At 32.0% G+C, this 16444-nt stretch overlaps 3 protein-coding genes across 11 annotated transcripts; 1 reads left to right on the plus strand and 2 right to left on the minus strand.

Annotated features, from left to right (window-relative positions):
- The first annotated feature begins 1883 nt into the window (after positions 1-1883).
- Positions 1884-4444, plus strand: LOC108335115 (membrin-11). Its single transcript, XM_017571055.2, has 4 exons — positions 1884-2245; positions 3032-3152; positions 3235-3384; positions 4082-4444. The coding sequence occupies exons 1-4, from the start codon at positions 2001-2003 to the stop codon at positions 4241-4243; spliced, it is 678 nt and encodes a 225-aa protein (XP_017426544.1). The 5' UTR covers positions 1884-2000; the 3' UTR covers positions 4244-4444.
- A 612-nt stretch (positions 4445-5056) lies between these two features.
- On the minus strand, positions 5057-12146 carry LOC128194317 (uncharacterized). 3 transcript variants are annotated; one of them, XR_008245711.1, is made up of 5 exons: positions 10175-10499; positions 9855-10017; positions 9414-9457; positions 5439-6223; positions 5057-5334 (listed from the first exon to the last, which is right to left on the minus strand). XR_008245711.1 is itself a non-coding variant. In XM_052869651.1 (4 exons), the coding sequence occupies exons 1-4, from the start codon at positions 11798-11800 to the stop codon at positions 8912-8914; spliced, it is 426 nt and encodes a 141-aa protein (XP_052725611.1). In that variant the 5' UTR covers positions 11801-12146; the 3' UTR covers positions 8720-8911. The 3 variants fall into 3 exon arrangements, 2 of the variants coding, with proteins under 2 accessions (XP_052725611.1, XP_052725610.1); XM_052869651.1 differs by lacking the exons at positions 5057-5334; positions 5439-6223; positions 10175-10499 and adding exons at positions 8720-9070; positions 11741-12146; XM_052869650.1 differs by lacking the exons at positions 5057-5334; positions 5439-6223 and adding an exon at positions 8720-9070.
- A 153-nt stretch (positions 12147-12299) lies between these two features.
- LOC108334607 (autophagy-related protein 8f) lies at positions 12300-15265 on the minus strand. 7 transcript variants are annotated; one of them, XM_052869653.1, is made up of 6 exons: positions 15136-15265; positions 14633-14671; positions 14476-14543; positions 13530-13582; positions 12684-12802; positions 12300-12565 (listed from the first exon to the last, which is right to left on the minus strand). In XM_052869653.1, exons 2-6 carry the CDS (start codon positions 14667-14669, stop codon positions 12450-12452), a joined length of 393 nt encoding a protein of 130 aa, XP_052725613.1. In that variant the 5' UTR covers positions 14670-14671; positions 15136-15265; the 3' UTR covers positions 12300-12449. The 7 variants fall into 7 exon arrangements, with proteins under 7 accessions (XP_052725613.1, XP_052725615.1, XP_052725618.1 ...); XM_052869655.1 differs by having other exon boundaries at positions 14476-14531; positions 15136-15264; XM_052869658.1 differs by having other exon boundaries at positions 14476-14531; positions 14633-14674; positions 15136-15249.
- Between the last annotated feature and the right edge of the window lie 1179 nt (positions 15266-16444).

Genomic DNA, 16444 nt, shown 5'->3' on the forward strand with positions numbered 1-16444 from the left:
ATAAGACTCAGGCTCAAGAATCCCAACGTAGAAAAACCCTTAGGATTGTAGAAAACATAAAAACACCTAACTCAAATACCCAAACGCAGTGTTAAACTACTGATAAGTCAAAGCGTCTAAGAGAGAGTCTCACTAAATGTGTAAGCTTACTATACCCAAGATTCAGTTGAACTCTCGGAAAAAACGAAAAAGTCTCAAGACAGTGTCTTAGACAAAAACTCTCTAAAAGCCTAAAACCTAAAATGAAAGAAAACATAACATGCTAAATAATGTTGTCCCGAAAAGGCGAAATAACAAAAATGTTTACATCAATTTAAACGATACCATGAGCTAAACTTAGCATAGCATTTACCAATTAGATTTTGATTTTGTTTTACATATTACTCTTTGCATTTTCAATTCATAATCATACATTTAATGATTCAGATTTTCCATATTCAAGTTTTAGCTTATTAGACTTTATACATTCTTTCTTCACTGCATATGCTTTGTAGGGTTAGACATTTGTTTTTCATACATCATTCAGATAGATTCAATCATGCATTTGCACTCAGTTTCTTTTGTTTTTAATAATTCATTTTATTTCCCCACCTAATTTTAGTTTTTAGTAAATAAATAATTAAGTTAAATTCTATCATTTCATTCTTAATAAGTATAAGTCTTTGGATTAAACCCTAGGTTACTCCTATACTACGTTAGTGAAGAATTTAGGTTTGTTGATTTTAAAGCGACTAAAAAATTGTTCAACACCCTACGTGATAAAATAACATGTTTCACAATTTAGCTACGTATTATTATATTTATTGACTCATAACTTTTTGAGTGATGCTTCCTCTTGTATTTTAACAGTACATGTTATATTATAATAAATATTTATTGATAAATGCTATAATTATTTGTATTATTATGCTCTTAGAAAATAATATTACTATCACTTATTATTATAATTGTTCACACATCATGAATAATATTATACAATTTATAAAGACTATATTAATATATATATATATATATATGTGTGTGTTCTGAAATAAAAAATTTATATAATATAACTAATATATTATATATGATAAATAATAATATTTTAAAATTTTAGGTATTACAATTACCTAGCTATAAAATTAAAGATGAAATAAAAAATTAAACATATCCCATAATTATAAATAATCAGCACATTTAACATTTAACTTTCACGTAGTTCAGAAAACCAAAACAATCTTAAAAAAGTGAACCTGGGTAAGTATGTAAATTTTTTTAATTATGATTGATCTTATCCTTTCTTCATCTTAAAAAAAATAAGAATGTGTTTAGAAATATAGAAAAAGACTTGAAAAGAAATTCGAAAAAAAAACTAGATATATGGTAATCTTATGAAATAAAATTCGATTAATAAAAAGATTATTTATAACTTTAACTTTTTTATTGTTAAAAGTCATGAATACTCCCAAATCATTATTTTATAATTAATCCATGTAGATTTTAATAAATGACACACATCTTCTATACAAAATAATCTATTTTGCTTTTTATTTTTAAATATTGTTGACTAAAACTGAAAAAACTTATAAATATTGAAAATTAAAATTTTAAAATATAAAAATTTAAAAGCAAAATAGAACTGAAAAATTACAAAAAAGAATTTTATAAATAAAAATAAAGCAAAAATAAAAAAATTTAAATAACACGGGTTCGCGCGCGCGCGTATATATATATATATATATATATATATATATATATATATATATATATATATATATATATATATTTATATTTGTTTAGAAAATTTAGAAAATATATTATTTTATTAAAATCACAATGAAAGTACAATTTTATTTTATTTTTTCTTGAGTAATTTAATAAGACAAAATAAATTCAATTGAAATGTCTGAAATGGGAAAAATATCCCAACCCAACCAACTTTATTCTGCTTTGTTTTCCTGTGAAATTGAACAGCAACCTCTCGGAGAAACGTTATCGCCATTACCATCTCCGTCGCCGCCATGGAAGGAGGTGGAGGAACGTTATCGGAGATTCACCAATCCGCAAAAAAACTTCTGCTTAGGTCTCGTGACGGTCTTGAACGTCTCGAACGCCTCGAGTACTCTGCCACCGCCGGCACCGGCGCCGAAACGGAGCTTTCGTTCGCTGTGAAGAAGGACATCACTCAGATCCAATCCCTCTGCGTGGAGATTGAGCGCCTCTGGCGATCCGTCACAGCAAAACCTCAACGTGATCTCTGGAAAAGGTGAACGATTTCGATCCCGATCTCAGTTGAATCAATTGTTTTCATGAGGATATTTGTGTGTTTTTGAGGAAATTGCTTCGATAATTTGTGCATGTTGTTTCGCGCGGTGGTTGTTTGAGTTCGGAATTGCATATTTGATTGTGGAAGAATGCAGACAATTTCGTATCTTTTTCTGATGATATTGCTACTGTGCTTTTTGTCCATATTATTGGAGTTCAGAGTTGCGCCTCTTGAAAATTTGAAGAATGATGCCAATATTTTGTTTGGAATTAATCGGGAGAGTAATTAAAATTCAATGCGAAATGTTGTTATTTGGGATGGAATGAAAAAGTGCTAGGGATTAGATGATTGGTGATTCGAAATGTAGAAAAGTGCTAGGGATTAGATGGTTGGTGATTCGAAATGTATGAGTGATGTTGTATTGGTTCTGTCTGTTTGATTTCTGTTTGTTATTGCAATTTGTTATGTATGTTAATGTAAATTCCCAAAATTGTTCTCAAAGCTAGACGTTGCAAACGTCGTTAATTGATAAAAAGATCCAAGTACTAAATGCTTATGTCACTCGAGAGAGGCCTACGGAACATTACGAAATAAAAAGCTCCTAGGCCGTGGGTCAAGACCAGAGAGCTACAGGTACACCTGGGGCGACAAAGCACTCGGGCAGGGTCGGGCCAAGAGCAGCACGCGAAGTGCTCTGCTTATATCTATGCTATAATGGGTTCTGCTGCTGGAATTGCAGTATTCTAGTTGAGGATTTTCATTAAAGGTATTATGTTTCTTATTTAGAAAAGTGGAACAGATAGCTGAGGAGGCTGAATCACTAAGAGCAAGTTTGGATAAATATAACTTACGGCATCAGAAACGAATGAGAGAAGCTAATGAGAGAGCAGAACTGTTGGGACGAGCTGTATGTTGTTACCATCATGCTCTAGTTTTGTGGCTTATTTTTATCGTCATTTGCTGATAACAACTTCATTTGAAATTGCTAGAATGGGGATTCTGCTCATGTTCTGAGAATTTTTGATGAGGAGGCACAGGCATTACATTCAGTTCGCGCTTCTGCCAGGGAACTAGAAAATGCAAATGCAATTGGGGAAGCCATCCTTTCTTCAATACATGGTCAAAGAGAACGCTTGAAGGTAATTCATTTCATTTCTGTTGTGACAACATTTATATTCTACAGTTTAGGGTTAGCTAGAATAATATCTTTGTGATTATTGGTGACAAATTAAATATTATGTTTGTTTATAGGCTACAATTGTAGTTTTTCTACGGAAGAAATTTAGATTGTAATTGCGTAAAATATCAAATTCCTATCTGTATTTATTGTTCTTTTCGTGCTGTTTCTGTTTCAGATGTTCACCTCTTAAACATATCCACTAAGTCATTAGTAACGTTAAATATAATTATGCTTTTTATCTCTATTTCTCATTAATGCTATTTTATGGTTCAGGTTTTAAACATAACACTTTCTTGTCCCCTTTTCCCTTTAAATTTGAACCATTACTTCTACTTCCATTTACACTGAGTGCATCTCTCTTGAAGAATCCATTTCGGGGAATACCAAGAAAGTGTGTTCTTGTAATTCTTCTTTTTTGGGCTTCACTCATTGAAAATTGGAATCAAACTTAGTTTGTTTGATGGTTTTCATTGTCGTATTCTCTTGTTGAAAAAGTGTAGCTTTTATCCTTTTCATGTTGTTTTCTATATTATTAACCTTCATCACATCCAGTTTTTTTAGGGTTTTAATTTCTTAGTGATAATTAATGGAGCATTATTAATCCATTATATTGTTGTTGATATACCTCTTCATTTGGACATATATCTGGGATGCAGAGTGCACATAGAAAAGCATTGGACATCCTCAATACAGTTGGGATATCTAACTCTGTTTTGAGGCTAATTGAGAGACGAAACCGTGTCGACCAATGGATCAAATATGCAGGAATGTTATTGACTGTCATTTTCTTGTTCGCATTTGTTTACTGGAGACATTGACCATTCTCAGATGTTGAAAATCTGAAACTTTGTTTGGGAGAGCATATAAAAGTGAGATACGAAGTATATTTGGCAGAAATAAGCGAAACTTCAACAGCTTGTGTGTCATGAGGTAATAGACACGAGGCTATAAAAATCTTGTAACTTCTTACACCCTGTAATTTGACAATATATTTTAGCCTACTTTAGATTTACAGTTCCATCTTCGATTTCAATTGCCAAGCTTGATACGGAATTTACAGTCAGTTCCTATGCTTAATACCTCTAAAAAATATTCTACTTATATGGTTACCTCAAAGTTGTTACCATCGGTACTTTTCAGATAAGTGAACATGGAACTTTTTTCTTTCTTTATTATACAGTTGTGTATCATGAATTTGTAATTCAACTTCAACAATGTATTCGTAATGGAAATAGTGATTTTTTAGCGTAATTCATTTCGAGCTTGTTCAACGCTAAATATTTATTTTTGTCAATAAAAAATGTTCTTATACACGAGTAATTATAATAATTTTGAATAAATCTTTTTAAAGTTAATAATGTGTTTTGAATTCAAGTATTTTGAATTCTGGGTATTAAAAAAACAACATAAATCTTACAAATAGTACGATCAAAACAAAATAAATGAGAATAACGATAAAATCCGTTTATTAATATGTAGCAATTTGTCAAAAATAAATTCATTAGATTGTCTTGAAAACAGTTGTTAATAACTTTCAATAAACAAATTAATATAATGAAAGTTTCAATAAAATCATTTGATTGTAAACACAATTATATTTAACTTTAAAAATAACAATCGCGTCAGCCACTCGGAGACCTATCTCCTTACTATGCCCAAATTTTGACAACCAGTCAGCAACTTGGTTTCCTTCACGATAGCAATGAGAGATTCGAACCTTCCAATTTCCCTCAATCAACTCAAGTATCGACTGAACAAGAGGAGTATAAAGATCATATTTTTCCGCCCGTTTATTCAGAACACAGTCCACAGCTGAGAAATCCTTTTCTCCTTAGCAAGCTTCAGGGCAGTCAGGACACCCCACAGTTCAGATTGCACACTAAAGCCATTAGACGTTGGATCTGATGATCTGACAGAAAAATAAGAGATTGCAGTGTCACACTTAAAATACACATGAAAAGTTACACTACAAACCCAAACACAATTTTTAAATTAACTTCATTTAAGAGTTACCCGAAACAGAATGTTCCAAGATTTAACGTGTGTGATCACGGAAAACTCCACCACAGCTAGTAAGATGTTCTTGAAGCTTATAAGACCCATCTACATTAGCTTTAATCCAGATCTTTTCATAGCAAGCCCCTGTTAACTGTCCAAAATTGTACAGCTAGAATTACATATTCAACCATGGTAAGCAATATCGCAAGAAATTGTGGACAAATGTGGAGACTTCAAAAATTCAGTGTGGTTACGTCAACAGCTTGCAGATCAAAACTAAAAACCATGCCTTCAACGGCACAAAAAAATTATTTATAACTTTATACCATTCCAATAATAATACTTTTTTGGTTGATGTGGTTGTCTAGAAGCTCACATCAGTCATGGTTACGTCATCATTTAAATGTGCTGTCTGGATTGAACGAGCTGAACCTGTTTCAGTGTTCCTTCTTGTGGGATCCCTAGGCTTTTCTGCTGTGGATTTGCTAGCTCTAGAAGGCACATCATTGTGATTTATAAGCCCTGTACAGAATCCTTCAAGAGTCACGTGGGTTTTCTTTGTTGGATTCGAGCATTTTTACTTGTCTGGTTAATTGGATTTTCAATGGCCTCAGGTTCAGATGCCTTAACTTGAGATGGATTGGTCTGGTGTGCATCTTGATTTATAAGCTGTGTTTGGAATTTTTTTGTATTAGTAGCATTTGTTGTAGTCTGTTTCATAGCACAATCTGAGATGACAAGAAAGAATGCAACACTGCGGCTTGTAGAACAGGAGAAAGAACATCCGTTGAATATGTCACCTGAAAAGAAACAAACACATCATGCAGATGAAAAATAGGAACAGGCATTTACAAGATATAAATCTCTAAGTAAAGAAATATTGTGATACTTTGTTATTTATGTAAAGTTAAATTAAACTTAAAATTTATTATATATATATATTTTAATGTCTCTATTATATATTGTGAAGTTGAAGGATGAAAAAGCACATGAATGAAGTTGATTTTGTCTGGAGTCTACGTTAGGGTAGAGGCAGTGGTGTTGGCAAATGGTCCATTTTTCTTTTGGAGTGTCTCCTGCGCAGGATGTTGGATCTCATTCAAAATCAGTGTACGCTCAGAAAGGAAGTGGTCCAAACACTGCAGAAACTTTCTTCCACCTAGCTGTTGGATTGGTCCACAATTCTCATTTAGGTCTGTTTCAAATTTGGTCCCAAACTTATCGGAGGAACCCTAAAAAAATCATAACTTTCTTCAACAATATACAAGATGCACCTTAAGAATGGAGACAGGTTCAATTCGACTTTCCAACACAATATTTTATACAGGACTTGTTCTCATGTTTTCACTGATATTTGGATGTTTGCTTTAAAATTAAACATGATGATATGTTCCTTTCTTTTGCAGAGTGAAGTCATGGTAGATGAGTTTAAATGACTCAAGATTACCTTTTTGAATAAATGGAAACTGGAGAATTACCATATCATTTTTAACCTGATTTTAATTAAGACTGTTGCGATTGTTAAAGAATTTAGGTTGCATATACAGAGCTTAATTTTGTAAAGTGTGCTCGTTATGTTTTGTTGGAGACATAAATTACAACCAGGATCATAAGTTCACATTCTATATATTTGTTGAAAATTTTACTTTCCATTTAGATTTCTAGAGTCATTTGTTTGTAGGTTTTATTGATGAATATGAGAATGTTTGAATTAGATGCTTCAATTCGCAACTTGATAGAGTGTCTGGACACAGTGATATGGGTTCTTATCCAGTCGGTTAAAAGCGGTTGGAAGTTATCTGTAACTCTTCATATTAAAATTTTATTTCTTTTAGCACTAAATATAAAGATTGTGAGTGGATAAGACTAAATCTAAGTACTTCAATGGTTCTACTAATATTAAAGTAAGAAATTATTGAAGTTTTAAAATACAACATGACAAAAGAGTACCCGTTAGAAGTTAGTTAAAAGCTAGAGATGTAGGCATGTTACACCACATGTGAGATATGCATTGTTTGCTTCCTGCATTAATTAATTTACTCCTTTCTATTAATTAATATATTTATCTTCATATTAAGTCTAATAGTTTCATAGGAATCAATACTAAAGATACTTTAATTACTTCATAACACATTTCAAAGTGGATAAGTAATTGAACCTAAAACTGCTACTTAATAAATTTGGGATCGACATCTATCGTAACATCAATACAAGAATTCTAAGACGAATCATGAGTCTTTTAAAGTCTCCATTGAAAATGAACATTTATTCCCATCTCAACTTGAATGGCTTATGTTTATATTACTAAAACTTTATACGAGCTTTAGGTCTTTCCTCGTATATATATATGACCAAATGGACTTCTTATTCTCATCTTGGCTACCTCTAGCTGAAATTTTTGTAAGACTTCCTCAATCCTATCACGCCCAAGTTATATCACTTAAGAGTCAAGATTAGAGAAGTTTAAATACTCTTTCTCCATTTATTCTTCGAAAACCTTTAAAAAGATGTGATGAAGTACAAACTCTAAAACAGACAGATTAAGATGTTACATCGTTATTATTTCACTAATTATTAAGTTATTATAGTTGTCGATGTTACTGGATATTCTTTTGATTTTATTAATTTTATCTATCCAAAAACTCTATAAATATACATAATATTTTATCAAGAAATACACATTCTCATAGTTCCTCTTTTTTACTTAAAAGATTCAATTTTTTTTTGTCTTTTGGAGAATTTTCTAAAGATAAATTTTTTCTCTGTCCCAGATCTTAATATCAAATCTTAGCATTGGAGAACTTTTTAGAGATAATTTTTTTCTCTGTTCCATCTCTTAATATCAAATCTTATCACCTATCCGAAGGTTTTTCCTTCGGATCCCGGTAAAAACAATTCTCACTATGTTTTTATATTCCTACAATAATGAAAATATTGGCTTTATAGTATTTGTTGGAGCCAGAATAGAGTTAACTAACTTAGGACAGTAAACGGAAGTTGGGTACACACTTTAACTACGACCAGCATTTAAGAGAAATACCAACTGTTCTGATACACGCCTTAAAAGTTGGCAACTATTCTATTTCAATCCATGTCTACGTACCAGTCCACACTTTTCACGTGAATCAAATTATTTTGATGCAAAAACTGGGAATTCTGACATTTCACCGAGGCATTGCATGTGCCTTGGTGTCTTTAGCCTGTAGATTTGACTAACGTAAATGCTAAATAAACGAATCTGGCTGTTATTATATTATTCATGTTTATCCATTACTTGCTTTATGCCAAACATCATCGTGAAAATATACAGCATGTTTTTTTAAAATAGCACACATCGTAATCATACTTTGGTCCAATTACAACATGGTAGTTTCTCAAAACAAATAACTCAGCATTGGCGTAGACGTCATCGGAGGGGCCAAAACTACATGGCATAAACATTCTTCGAAAAATACAGATGATAAATCACTAACTAAGCATGCATGCAATCAAGGCTTTTCATTATGAATGGGTGGTTTCCGATGAGGTTGAGCATAGTCCATTTCAACTATGTCCTCTGCAGTGTCACTAGCCTTTGTAAGCATTGTTTCTTCAACGTGATGATGCTGAGCAGCTCCCAGCATTGACCGTGCAGGCCCCCTCTCATCCTACACAACCCTATATGTCTCATTCATTGCTTTCTATCATTCACAATCTATTCATAAATATTCACAAGCAAGAGACACGTATCTCTCCCACAACAAATCCTTTTAGAACAACAGAAACAGAAATATATGAAAGACATGAATTTATCATAACTAGATTCTTTATCTATATTCATGGACAAAACATATTTCAAACAGATTAAAGTTTTATAAAATTTAAGAAACTTTTCTCTATTATAAACTTCTTCACAGATTTTAAATAAAAACCATTTCCATTATATGGCCCCTCTCGTTTGGTAGTCAAATAACTCTATCAAAAATCTAGCTAAATTTTACTGTATATTACCTCTGCTGCGAGAAAGGATGGCGAATCCATTTGAAAAGATGTCCCTGCATACCCATTCCACCACCGTCACTTTATTGTTATAAAGGGTGCAAAAGGCTAGAGTAATTTATATAAGAAATTACACAATTATAGATTTATATTCTGAGAGAGAGGTGAGATAAAATGACATTAATGCACCTATATATATATATATATAACTCAGTTACATGACACCTCACATGTAAGGTAGACGTACTTTAGATAATTTTCCTGAGAAAATAAAGGCAAACTTCATTTGTTTTGTATTAACAGAAAATGACTAAAATTCTTTAAACAACTGCTTAGAGTAACCTTTTCAACCATGAACAGTAATAAACATTGGAAGTTTCATTTCTCTATTGCTTGAGCTCGTGGCTGCTGTGTGTGTTTGGGAAAGGATAGATTTTCTAGAAAATTAAGCACCTGAAGCTGCCTCTACGATCGGTTCCTTCAAAGTGGATGACATGCTACAACTCTCACAAGTGTTCAATTCATTATTCGCGAGTTTCTGTTGCTGCTGTTGATTTTCCTGTAGCCTGTAATCCTTCAAGCTACTAGATGCAGTTAACGTCTCCAATAATTTGACCTTGTAAGATAATCACAAATCTTAGTCTCTATCTGTATATAATTTCAAATGCTTCCAAATATGGTGAACAAAATATCTTCTGTCCCGTACGGAGAACTAATGCAATGTGATCTTATATGGCATACGGAAATGGAATAGTTGGTATTAGGAACCCAACCTTATGAGGGGTGTCTTTTTTAGAAAGACTAGGAAATCGGGCAGTGCATGCATGCACAGAAACACTAAGGAGAAGGATCATGGCAAGAGAAAGAGGAGTCATGCTGAGATGAGTTTGCTGGGTCTAAGTTAGGAACAGAGAAAGAGTGAGGTTCTTATGAATAGACTTATAGAGTAAGGTTTTCACAAATATGTAATGGTAGAATAGAGGGTGCATTAAATGCAGGTTTTGTATGGGATGGAGAACGTTCTTTAAGAGAACATGCATGTGTTTGGGAGATGAACCTTGAAAACGAAAATGAAGATATCAAGGGTCCACATTTGTCCCCTTACCCCTATTCTCGGTTATTTTTAATCACTCCAGACAGAAACCCCATTTGCAATCCCTACCACAAAGAGTGAACTATTAGCTATTTCTTGGGGAATTAAGATTCTAATCAAAATAATTAAGGGACAGAAATAAGGAGTGACTACATGGCATTTATGCTGAAAAACTAGTAGTGGTAGAATGCTGCCAAAATTGCAATTGCATGAATGCGTTAACTGCTAGCTTCTTATTGTTTTGTTGGACAAGGTTTTTCCATTAATTAAGGAAGAGACGAGTGATAAATGTTGGATATTAGGCCGGTGAAGTTTGATGGTTTTCTCATTGCAGGAAAAGGATGCGATCACAAAACTGGCTAGAGACAAACCAAAACGAAGTCGGTTTAATGAAAGCGAGATCGAGTAGTTTCGGCTAATTCGGGCTCAAAACTAGACTGTGACCTGATAATAGGGGGAAAGCTAAAAACATCAAAATTACTTTACATAGCTATAGTTGATACAAGAGATGAACATATTTTTAATATCTATTCTTTCAGATAAGCGTCTTCAAATTTCTGTTCTTTCATGTTAAAAGTACTTGGTTTTTATATCAGTTAAACTTGTTAAAAAATGTGTACTTTCGCATGAATAAATCAAATTCTCAAACTTAAAAAAGTATAGATTCCATCTCTTTTAATATTAAACAACACAATAAATCCAATAGAAACTAAATTCAAATTTTTTTTACAAGTTAAATTCATAGACGTTCTAAGTCGACATTAAATTCATCGACAATGAGAAAAATGTAAAGATTAAAAACAGGTTCTTCCCTTGAGTTTTATTCATTCCGTTTTTCAATAGAAAATTTGGACTCTTAAGGACCCTTGCATTGTAAGAAAAAGAATTATTGTTTAAAACTTTAACAATAATTATAAAAAAAAAATCATAAAGCAATGTGAGAAATAAAAAAACAAAACTTATTCTAATAATTTATGTACCAACTTATAAAAACAAATTTTTTAATGAAAACAAAATAACACTTTTATAGTTGTTCACAATAAAATAAAAGATAATTGAAAACATTATCTTTAAGTTGAAGGCTACCAATAGCAAATCCTATTTTTCTCGAAGTTGAAATTCTCTTGCATTATTTCAAAGCTCAAGTGGCATATGAAAATGGCAATGACAACATATGGGACCTACAGAGGAGTGGGGAATGGGGACGAGGAGTTTTAGAGACAAGGGAGAATGGCTAAACCGTCACCTTCAACTCTCTTCCCAGCAGCCAAGGAGCATGCCACATGGAACGTACACCATCTGCCATCAAAAGCAACGCATTGTCACAATAACCATTGCTTCCCTAAGGACCAGATATCAAATTCTAGGTTCTGTGTAGCAATGCAATGACACATCCTTCAGATTCTACTGTCTCCGACATGCATGCCTCTACATGTTTGTAATGCAACACGATTTTAATTAATAAATGTAAATCATGTAAAGTAGTATGATCAGCATAAGTAAATATTTCACAGGGCAAAATAAGTACGCAGTAGTTTTGTTATTATAGTTTCACTTTTTCTTGTGCTTAATGAAAGATGAAATACTTCATTTCGAATTAGACCCCTATTCTGCCATATAATGAACGACTCAATTCCCTGCTTCTAGCATATTCTAATTAACCATTTATCCAGATACAAAGAAGGGGAAACAAGAGACAATGGGTGGTGGACCATCTTGAAGATATTTAAATTCAAGTTTTGTACTACTGATCCATTGTATCGATGAACATTCCAATATATGCCTGATGTAAACCGAGAAAGGAGTTGAAAGACTGAATGGGAGAACTTTTAATATTAATCAAGTTCACGGAATTTATATACAACTGTACAAAACATTGAGAATAAGATTCTTGACAGAAGTACTATAACGAATTTATCTGACAGACCAGAGAGACCAAATCATAAGCAGTTAATTTATAAGGGCTCCTGAATGGAAATGAAATCCCCAAAGGTATTCTCGCCACTGTATGTAACATAGAGAAACCCATCCTCGTCCTTCTTCTCATCATATATGGCAGACATAATTGCTCCTGAAGAAATTGATAATTATCAAGTCATGCAATAGGATAAGGCTTATTCTATATTATAAATCTAGAGAATCATATATACTAAAAGAGAGAGAATGAGCATGTGTTTGCCTCAGTTCACCTGTAGGAGGAAGGACGTTGTCCACAAATATAAAGATTGCCTTTTCTGCACTTAGCTTGATCCTTTTGCGGATCACGTAGACAAACTGTCCAACAGTCAAGTCAGCAGGGACAAGGTACCTGCAATGTTGTCATTCAGATTCATAATACACAGTATACGGCTGCCAACCATGTTACAAATTTAATACGTTGTCTGGCATAAGACAACGGCCAATGATAAATTCATTACACCCTAAAATCTAGTTATTAGCTAACAAAAGCAAAGAGACACAACCATTACAACCAAGCTTTCAGAAATAGAAAAGTAATTCATAATTTTGTTTACCCATGTTAAAATTCAGGTCCGTTTACTGTTTGAAGCTACCAAAATCATCCATTTTCTTAAGTATTGCAGTATTGCTAATAGTCACTCATGCCAAATTTGTAAGTCGTCTTTATCCATTTTTGGTATATCATCTGTTCAATTTATCCAAGCTGGTTACACACCGTGATTATGATCAATATAGCTTTATCATTGTGTATCACATTTATGCAACACTTTAGAATAGTTCAACAAGCATAAGATCCTGCATTTATTCTAAGGCAACCAAATGGAATTACGAAACACTTTTAACAGGTATGCTATACACAGTTAGTAATCCAACAATAATAAAATGTATTTTTTTGTCTAAGCTAAACTTTAAATTGCATACATCAGAATGGAAATATTTAATAGGGTCATACTTAACGGTGTATGAGGGCCTCAATTAAGAAATCAATAAAGAGAAAGTCCTTAGGCCACCGGTTAAAATTTGTCTAATAATATCGTATTTTCCACACAAGAAGAAATATATAGGCAACAGCTTACTTTTTCTTGTCAATACTTGGGATGTCACTTCTTTCTGCCTTCTCCACAATAACCTTCAGGCATATCCAGAATAATTTAGCACAAAATTTCAGATATATCAATGACATGCACTTCCGAGAATGATAGTTAAGGTAAGCAAAATACAAGTTAAAATACCATACCTTGATACGTATACAATGTATCTACTAGGAAAATTAAAATTGACCTATCTTTAAATATGGATATTGATATTACTCTGTAATCAAATTTAACCTAGATGTCTGACTATGTTTAATGGCAACAAAGTAATAGGAATATAGGATGCTTCCTTCTCAGTATCCAGCCTCTGAGAACGTTCACAAATGTACAGCTCATCCAATAATCTTTCTTAAGTTCGAATTCATTGTATCATTCAATGACTCTGTAATCAATCACTTAACCTCCAATATAGAATACTTCCATATTAGTCACTTATACACAATAGCAGTCCAAATTGGTTTTTCCTTAAAAGATATCTAAAACACAGTACAAATTTCCACGCTATAGAATACAGACCCTTCTCATGAGGAACACAACTACGTTTACAGAGATATTATATTCAGTAAAGGGAAAGGTAGGAATAGGAAACCTGGAAACAAAGTAAAACAAGGCAAGGGGAAATGACTGCGCTAACAGGAACAGCAGACATTTACGGTGAGAAATCCATTAAACTAAGAATAGAAAAATGCCTAACGAAATTACGTTCACCAAACAGGACTCACTGAGCAGGACTAAATGCATTTGTTTATAGATAATAAACAAGGTTTCATCAATAATAAATACAAAAAAGTAAAGCCTACTCAAGCATTAAAAAAAGAACAACACGTAAAAGAACAAGTCTTCTGCAAAAATGTATACCTCAGCTATCACCAAAAAATGCATAAGTATTTAGACAGTAGCAAAGAAAAATAGAATTGGCAATTCTCACCGGGATCCTGTCTGGGTATTTTTCTCTAATTCTAGCAGCCTCTGCTCTTCTCTTCTCTGGAAAGAAAACTATTATTAATATAATACCTACCTACATCTCAAGCACACAACAAAAGTTTCGAACAATTGGGGGAAAAAAGTGGAAGCAAAAGGTTTACCAAGATCATGCTCTTGTTTGAAGTAGCTCCTTGCCATTCCTGCTGAAATTGGAATCAACAAAATTCAATTAAAATAAAATATCCATAATCTCACAAAGAAAAGGTAATTCACCAATCAACAAAGATTCAAAATAATTTCCATTATCTAAAGATAATAAACAATGAAACAAGTTAGAAACATCATAAAACGAAACAAAACCCAAAACTTGAGCAACTCTAAGTCAGACGATATTAACACAAACAAGAAGCAGAAGGAGATACAGGAAAAAATCTGCGAAAACAATTGCTTTTGCATAGAGTGGAAAAGGAACCCTAATAAGTTCTAAAAAAGATGATCATCTCCTACCTACAGTGTCTCTTTTGAAAAATTTAGAGAAATGGATATCAGAAAAGCAATAAAAAAGTATAAAATTAACAGATAATAGTAAAATAATGGTCAAAGTACAGATAAGTAATGAGGGAAAACGTGAAAGTGGAAATTTGATTGATCGAATGAAGCAAACCTGATGAAATTGAAGATGATGAAAACCACCAGAGAAGTAACGTAGTTGATCACAAGTCCAAGAAACCCGTGAGTGGATTACTTCAAGATAGCAATAAACAAAACGATGACTTTAACTATTTATAGTTATTTAGAAAAAAAAAACTTATACCAACATTGTAAGTTGCAAATCATATTTAATGAGAATATAATGACGTATTTTTCTCTAATCACCCAAATCATCGTATTAAAAAGCCACTTTTTGATTTTAAAATTAATATTTTAAATTAAACTGAAAAATAGTCAACATTGATTGCTAATATAAGATAACAATATATATAATAATTGAATTCCTGTTAATGTCAAATCCTTTCCGTTTATATTTTGTAATTAATAAGCTTATAATCCTTTTTTGTAAAATTTTAGAAGAAATTAATATAATAAACAATTATTTTATAAGAAATAAAATAAATAAAACACACTTAATCTTTAAAGAGAGAAGAAGTAAAATACGGGACCCTATTCTAATAACGTGATAACATAATTTGATAACGGAAAAAAAATGTATTTTCATTATTCAACTATAATTATAATAAATAATAAGTTTAATAATGTTATAATAATTATCTTAAAATTGCATTAAGAATAACGTACTTTTAAATAATGTGAATTTTATTTTATGTACTCTAATTAAATTCTTTAAATAATAATGTATAAATATTTTTCACCTACGCCAATACCTAATTATCGCCACTTGGGATATGCCAATTGAATTCAATATAATATTGAGAGACTATTAAGGTATCTTTTTTTCTTTCAGAAAATGCTATTAGCATATTTCGATTCCTAAAATAAATAAATAAATAACTACAGTGTTTTTAATTTGTGAAGTTGTAAATCTAGGTGCTTTCTTTATATTATTAGAAACCAGATCATATTATACATCTTAAGTTTTTCTTAGAAATAGATTATTTTTCAAAACAAGTATTGATTGTAAAATTATAAAATTAACCATTAATATTGAGTATTTTAAAAATAGTTTAGGAAATATCTTATGAAATGTCAGAACCATTAAATTCAGCAGGTGTATGTAACTGGTTGGTCGATCGATTTTTGACGGTAGTATATAAGTAAAATTTTCAAAAGTTGAGCCACTTTTGCATGAACCTCTTCTCTCCATATTTCTGAGTTTCTCCTCCTTCTCTCTAAAAATATTCACTTTCTTCTTCTTCTGATCATCATCTAGGCCGTGTTTGAATTCTTCTTTGGTGACAAGAAGTTCTTTTTCATCAATCTAGTTGTTGTGTGAAGTGGGTAAGTAAAATCATTCT

The sequence above is a fragment of the Vigna angularis genome, chromosome 10 (assembly GCF_016808095.1).
Source record: "Vigna angularis cultivar LongXiaoDou No.4 chromosome 10, ASM1680809v1, whole genome shotgun sequence".
NCBI lineage: Eukaryota > Viridiplantae > Streptophyta > Magnoliopsida > Fabales > Fabaceae > Vigna > Vigna angularis.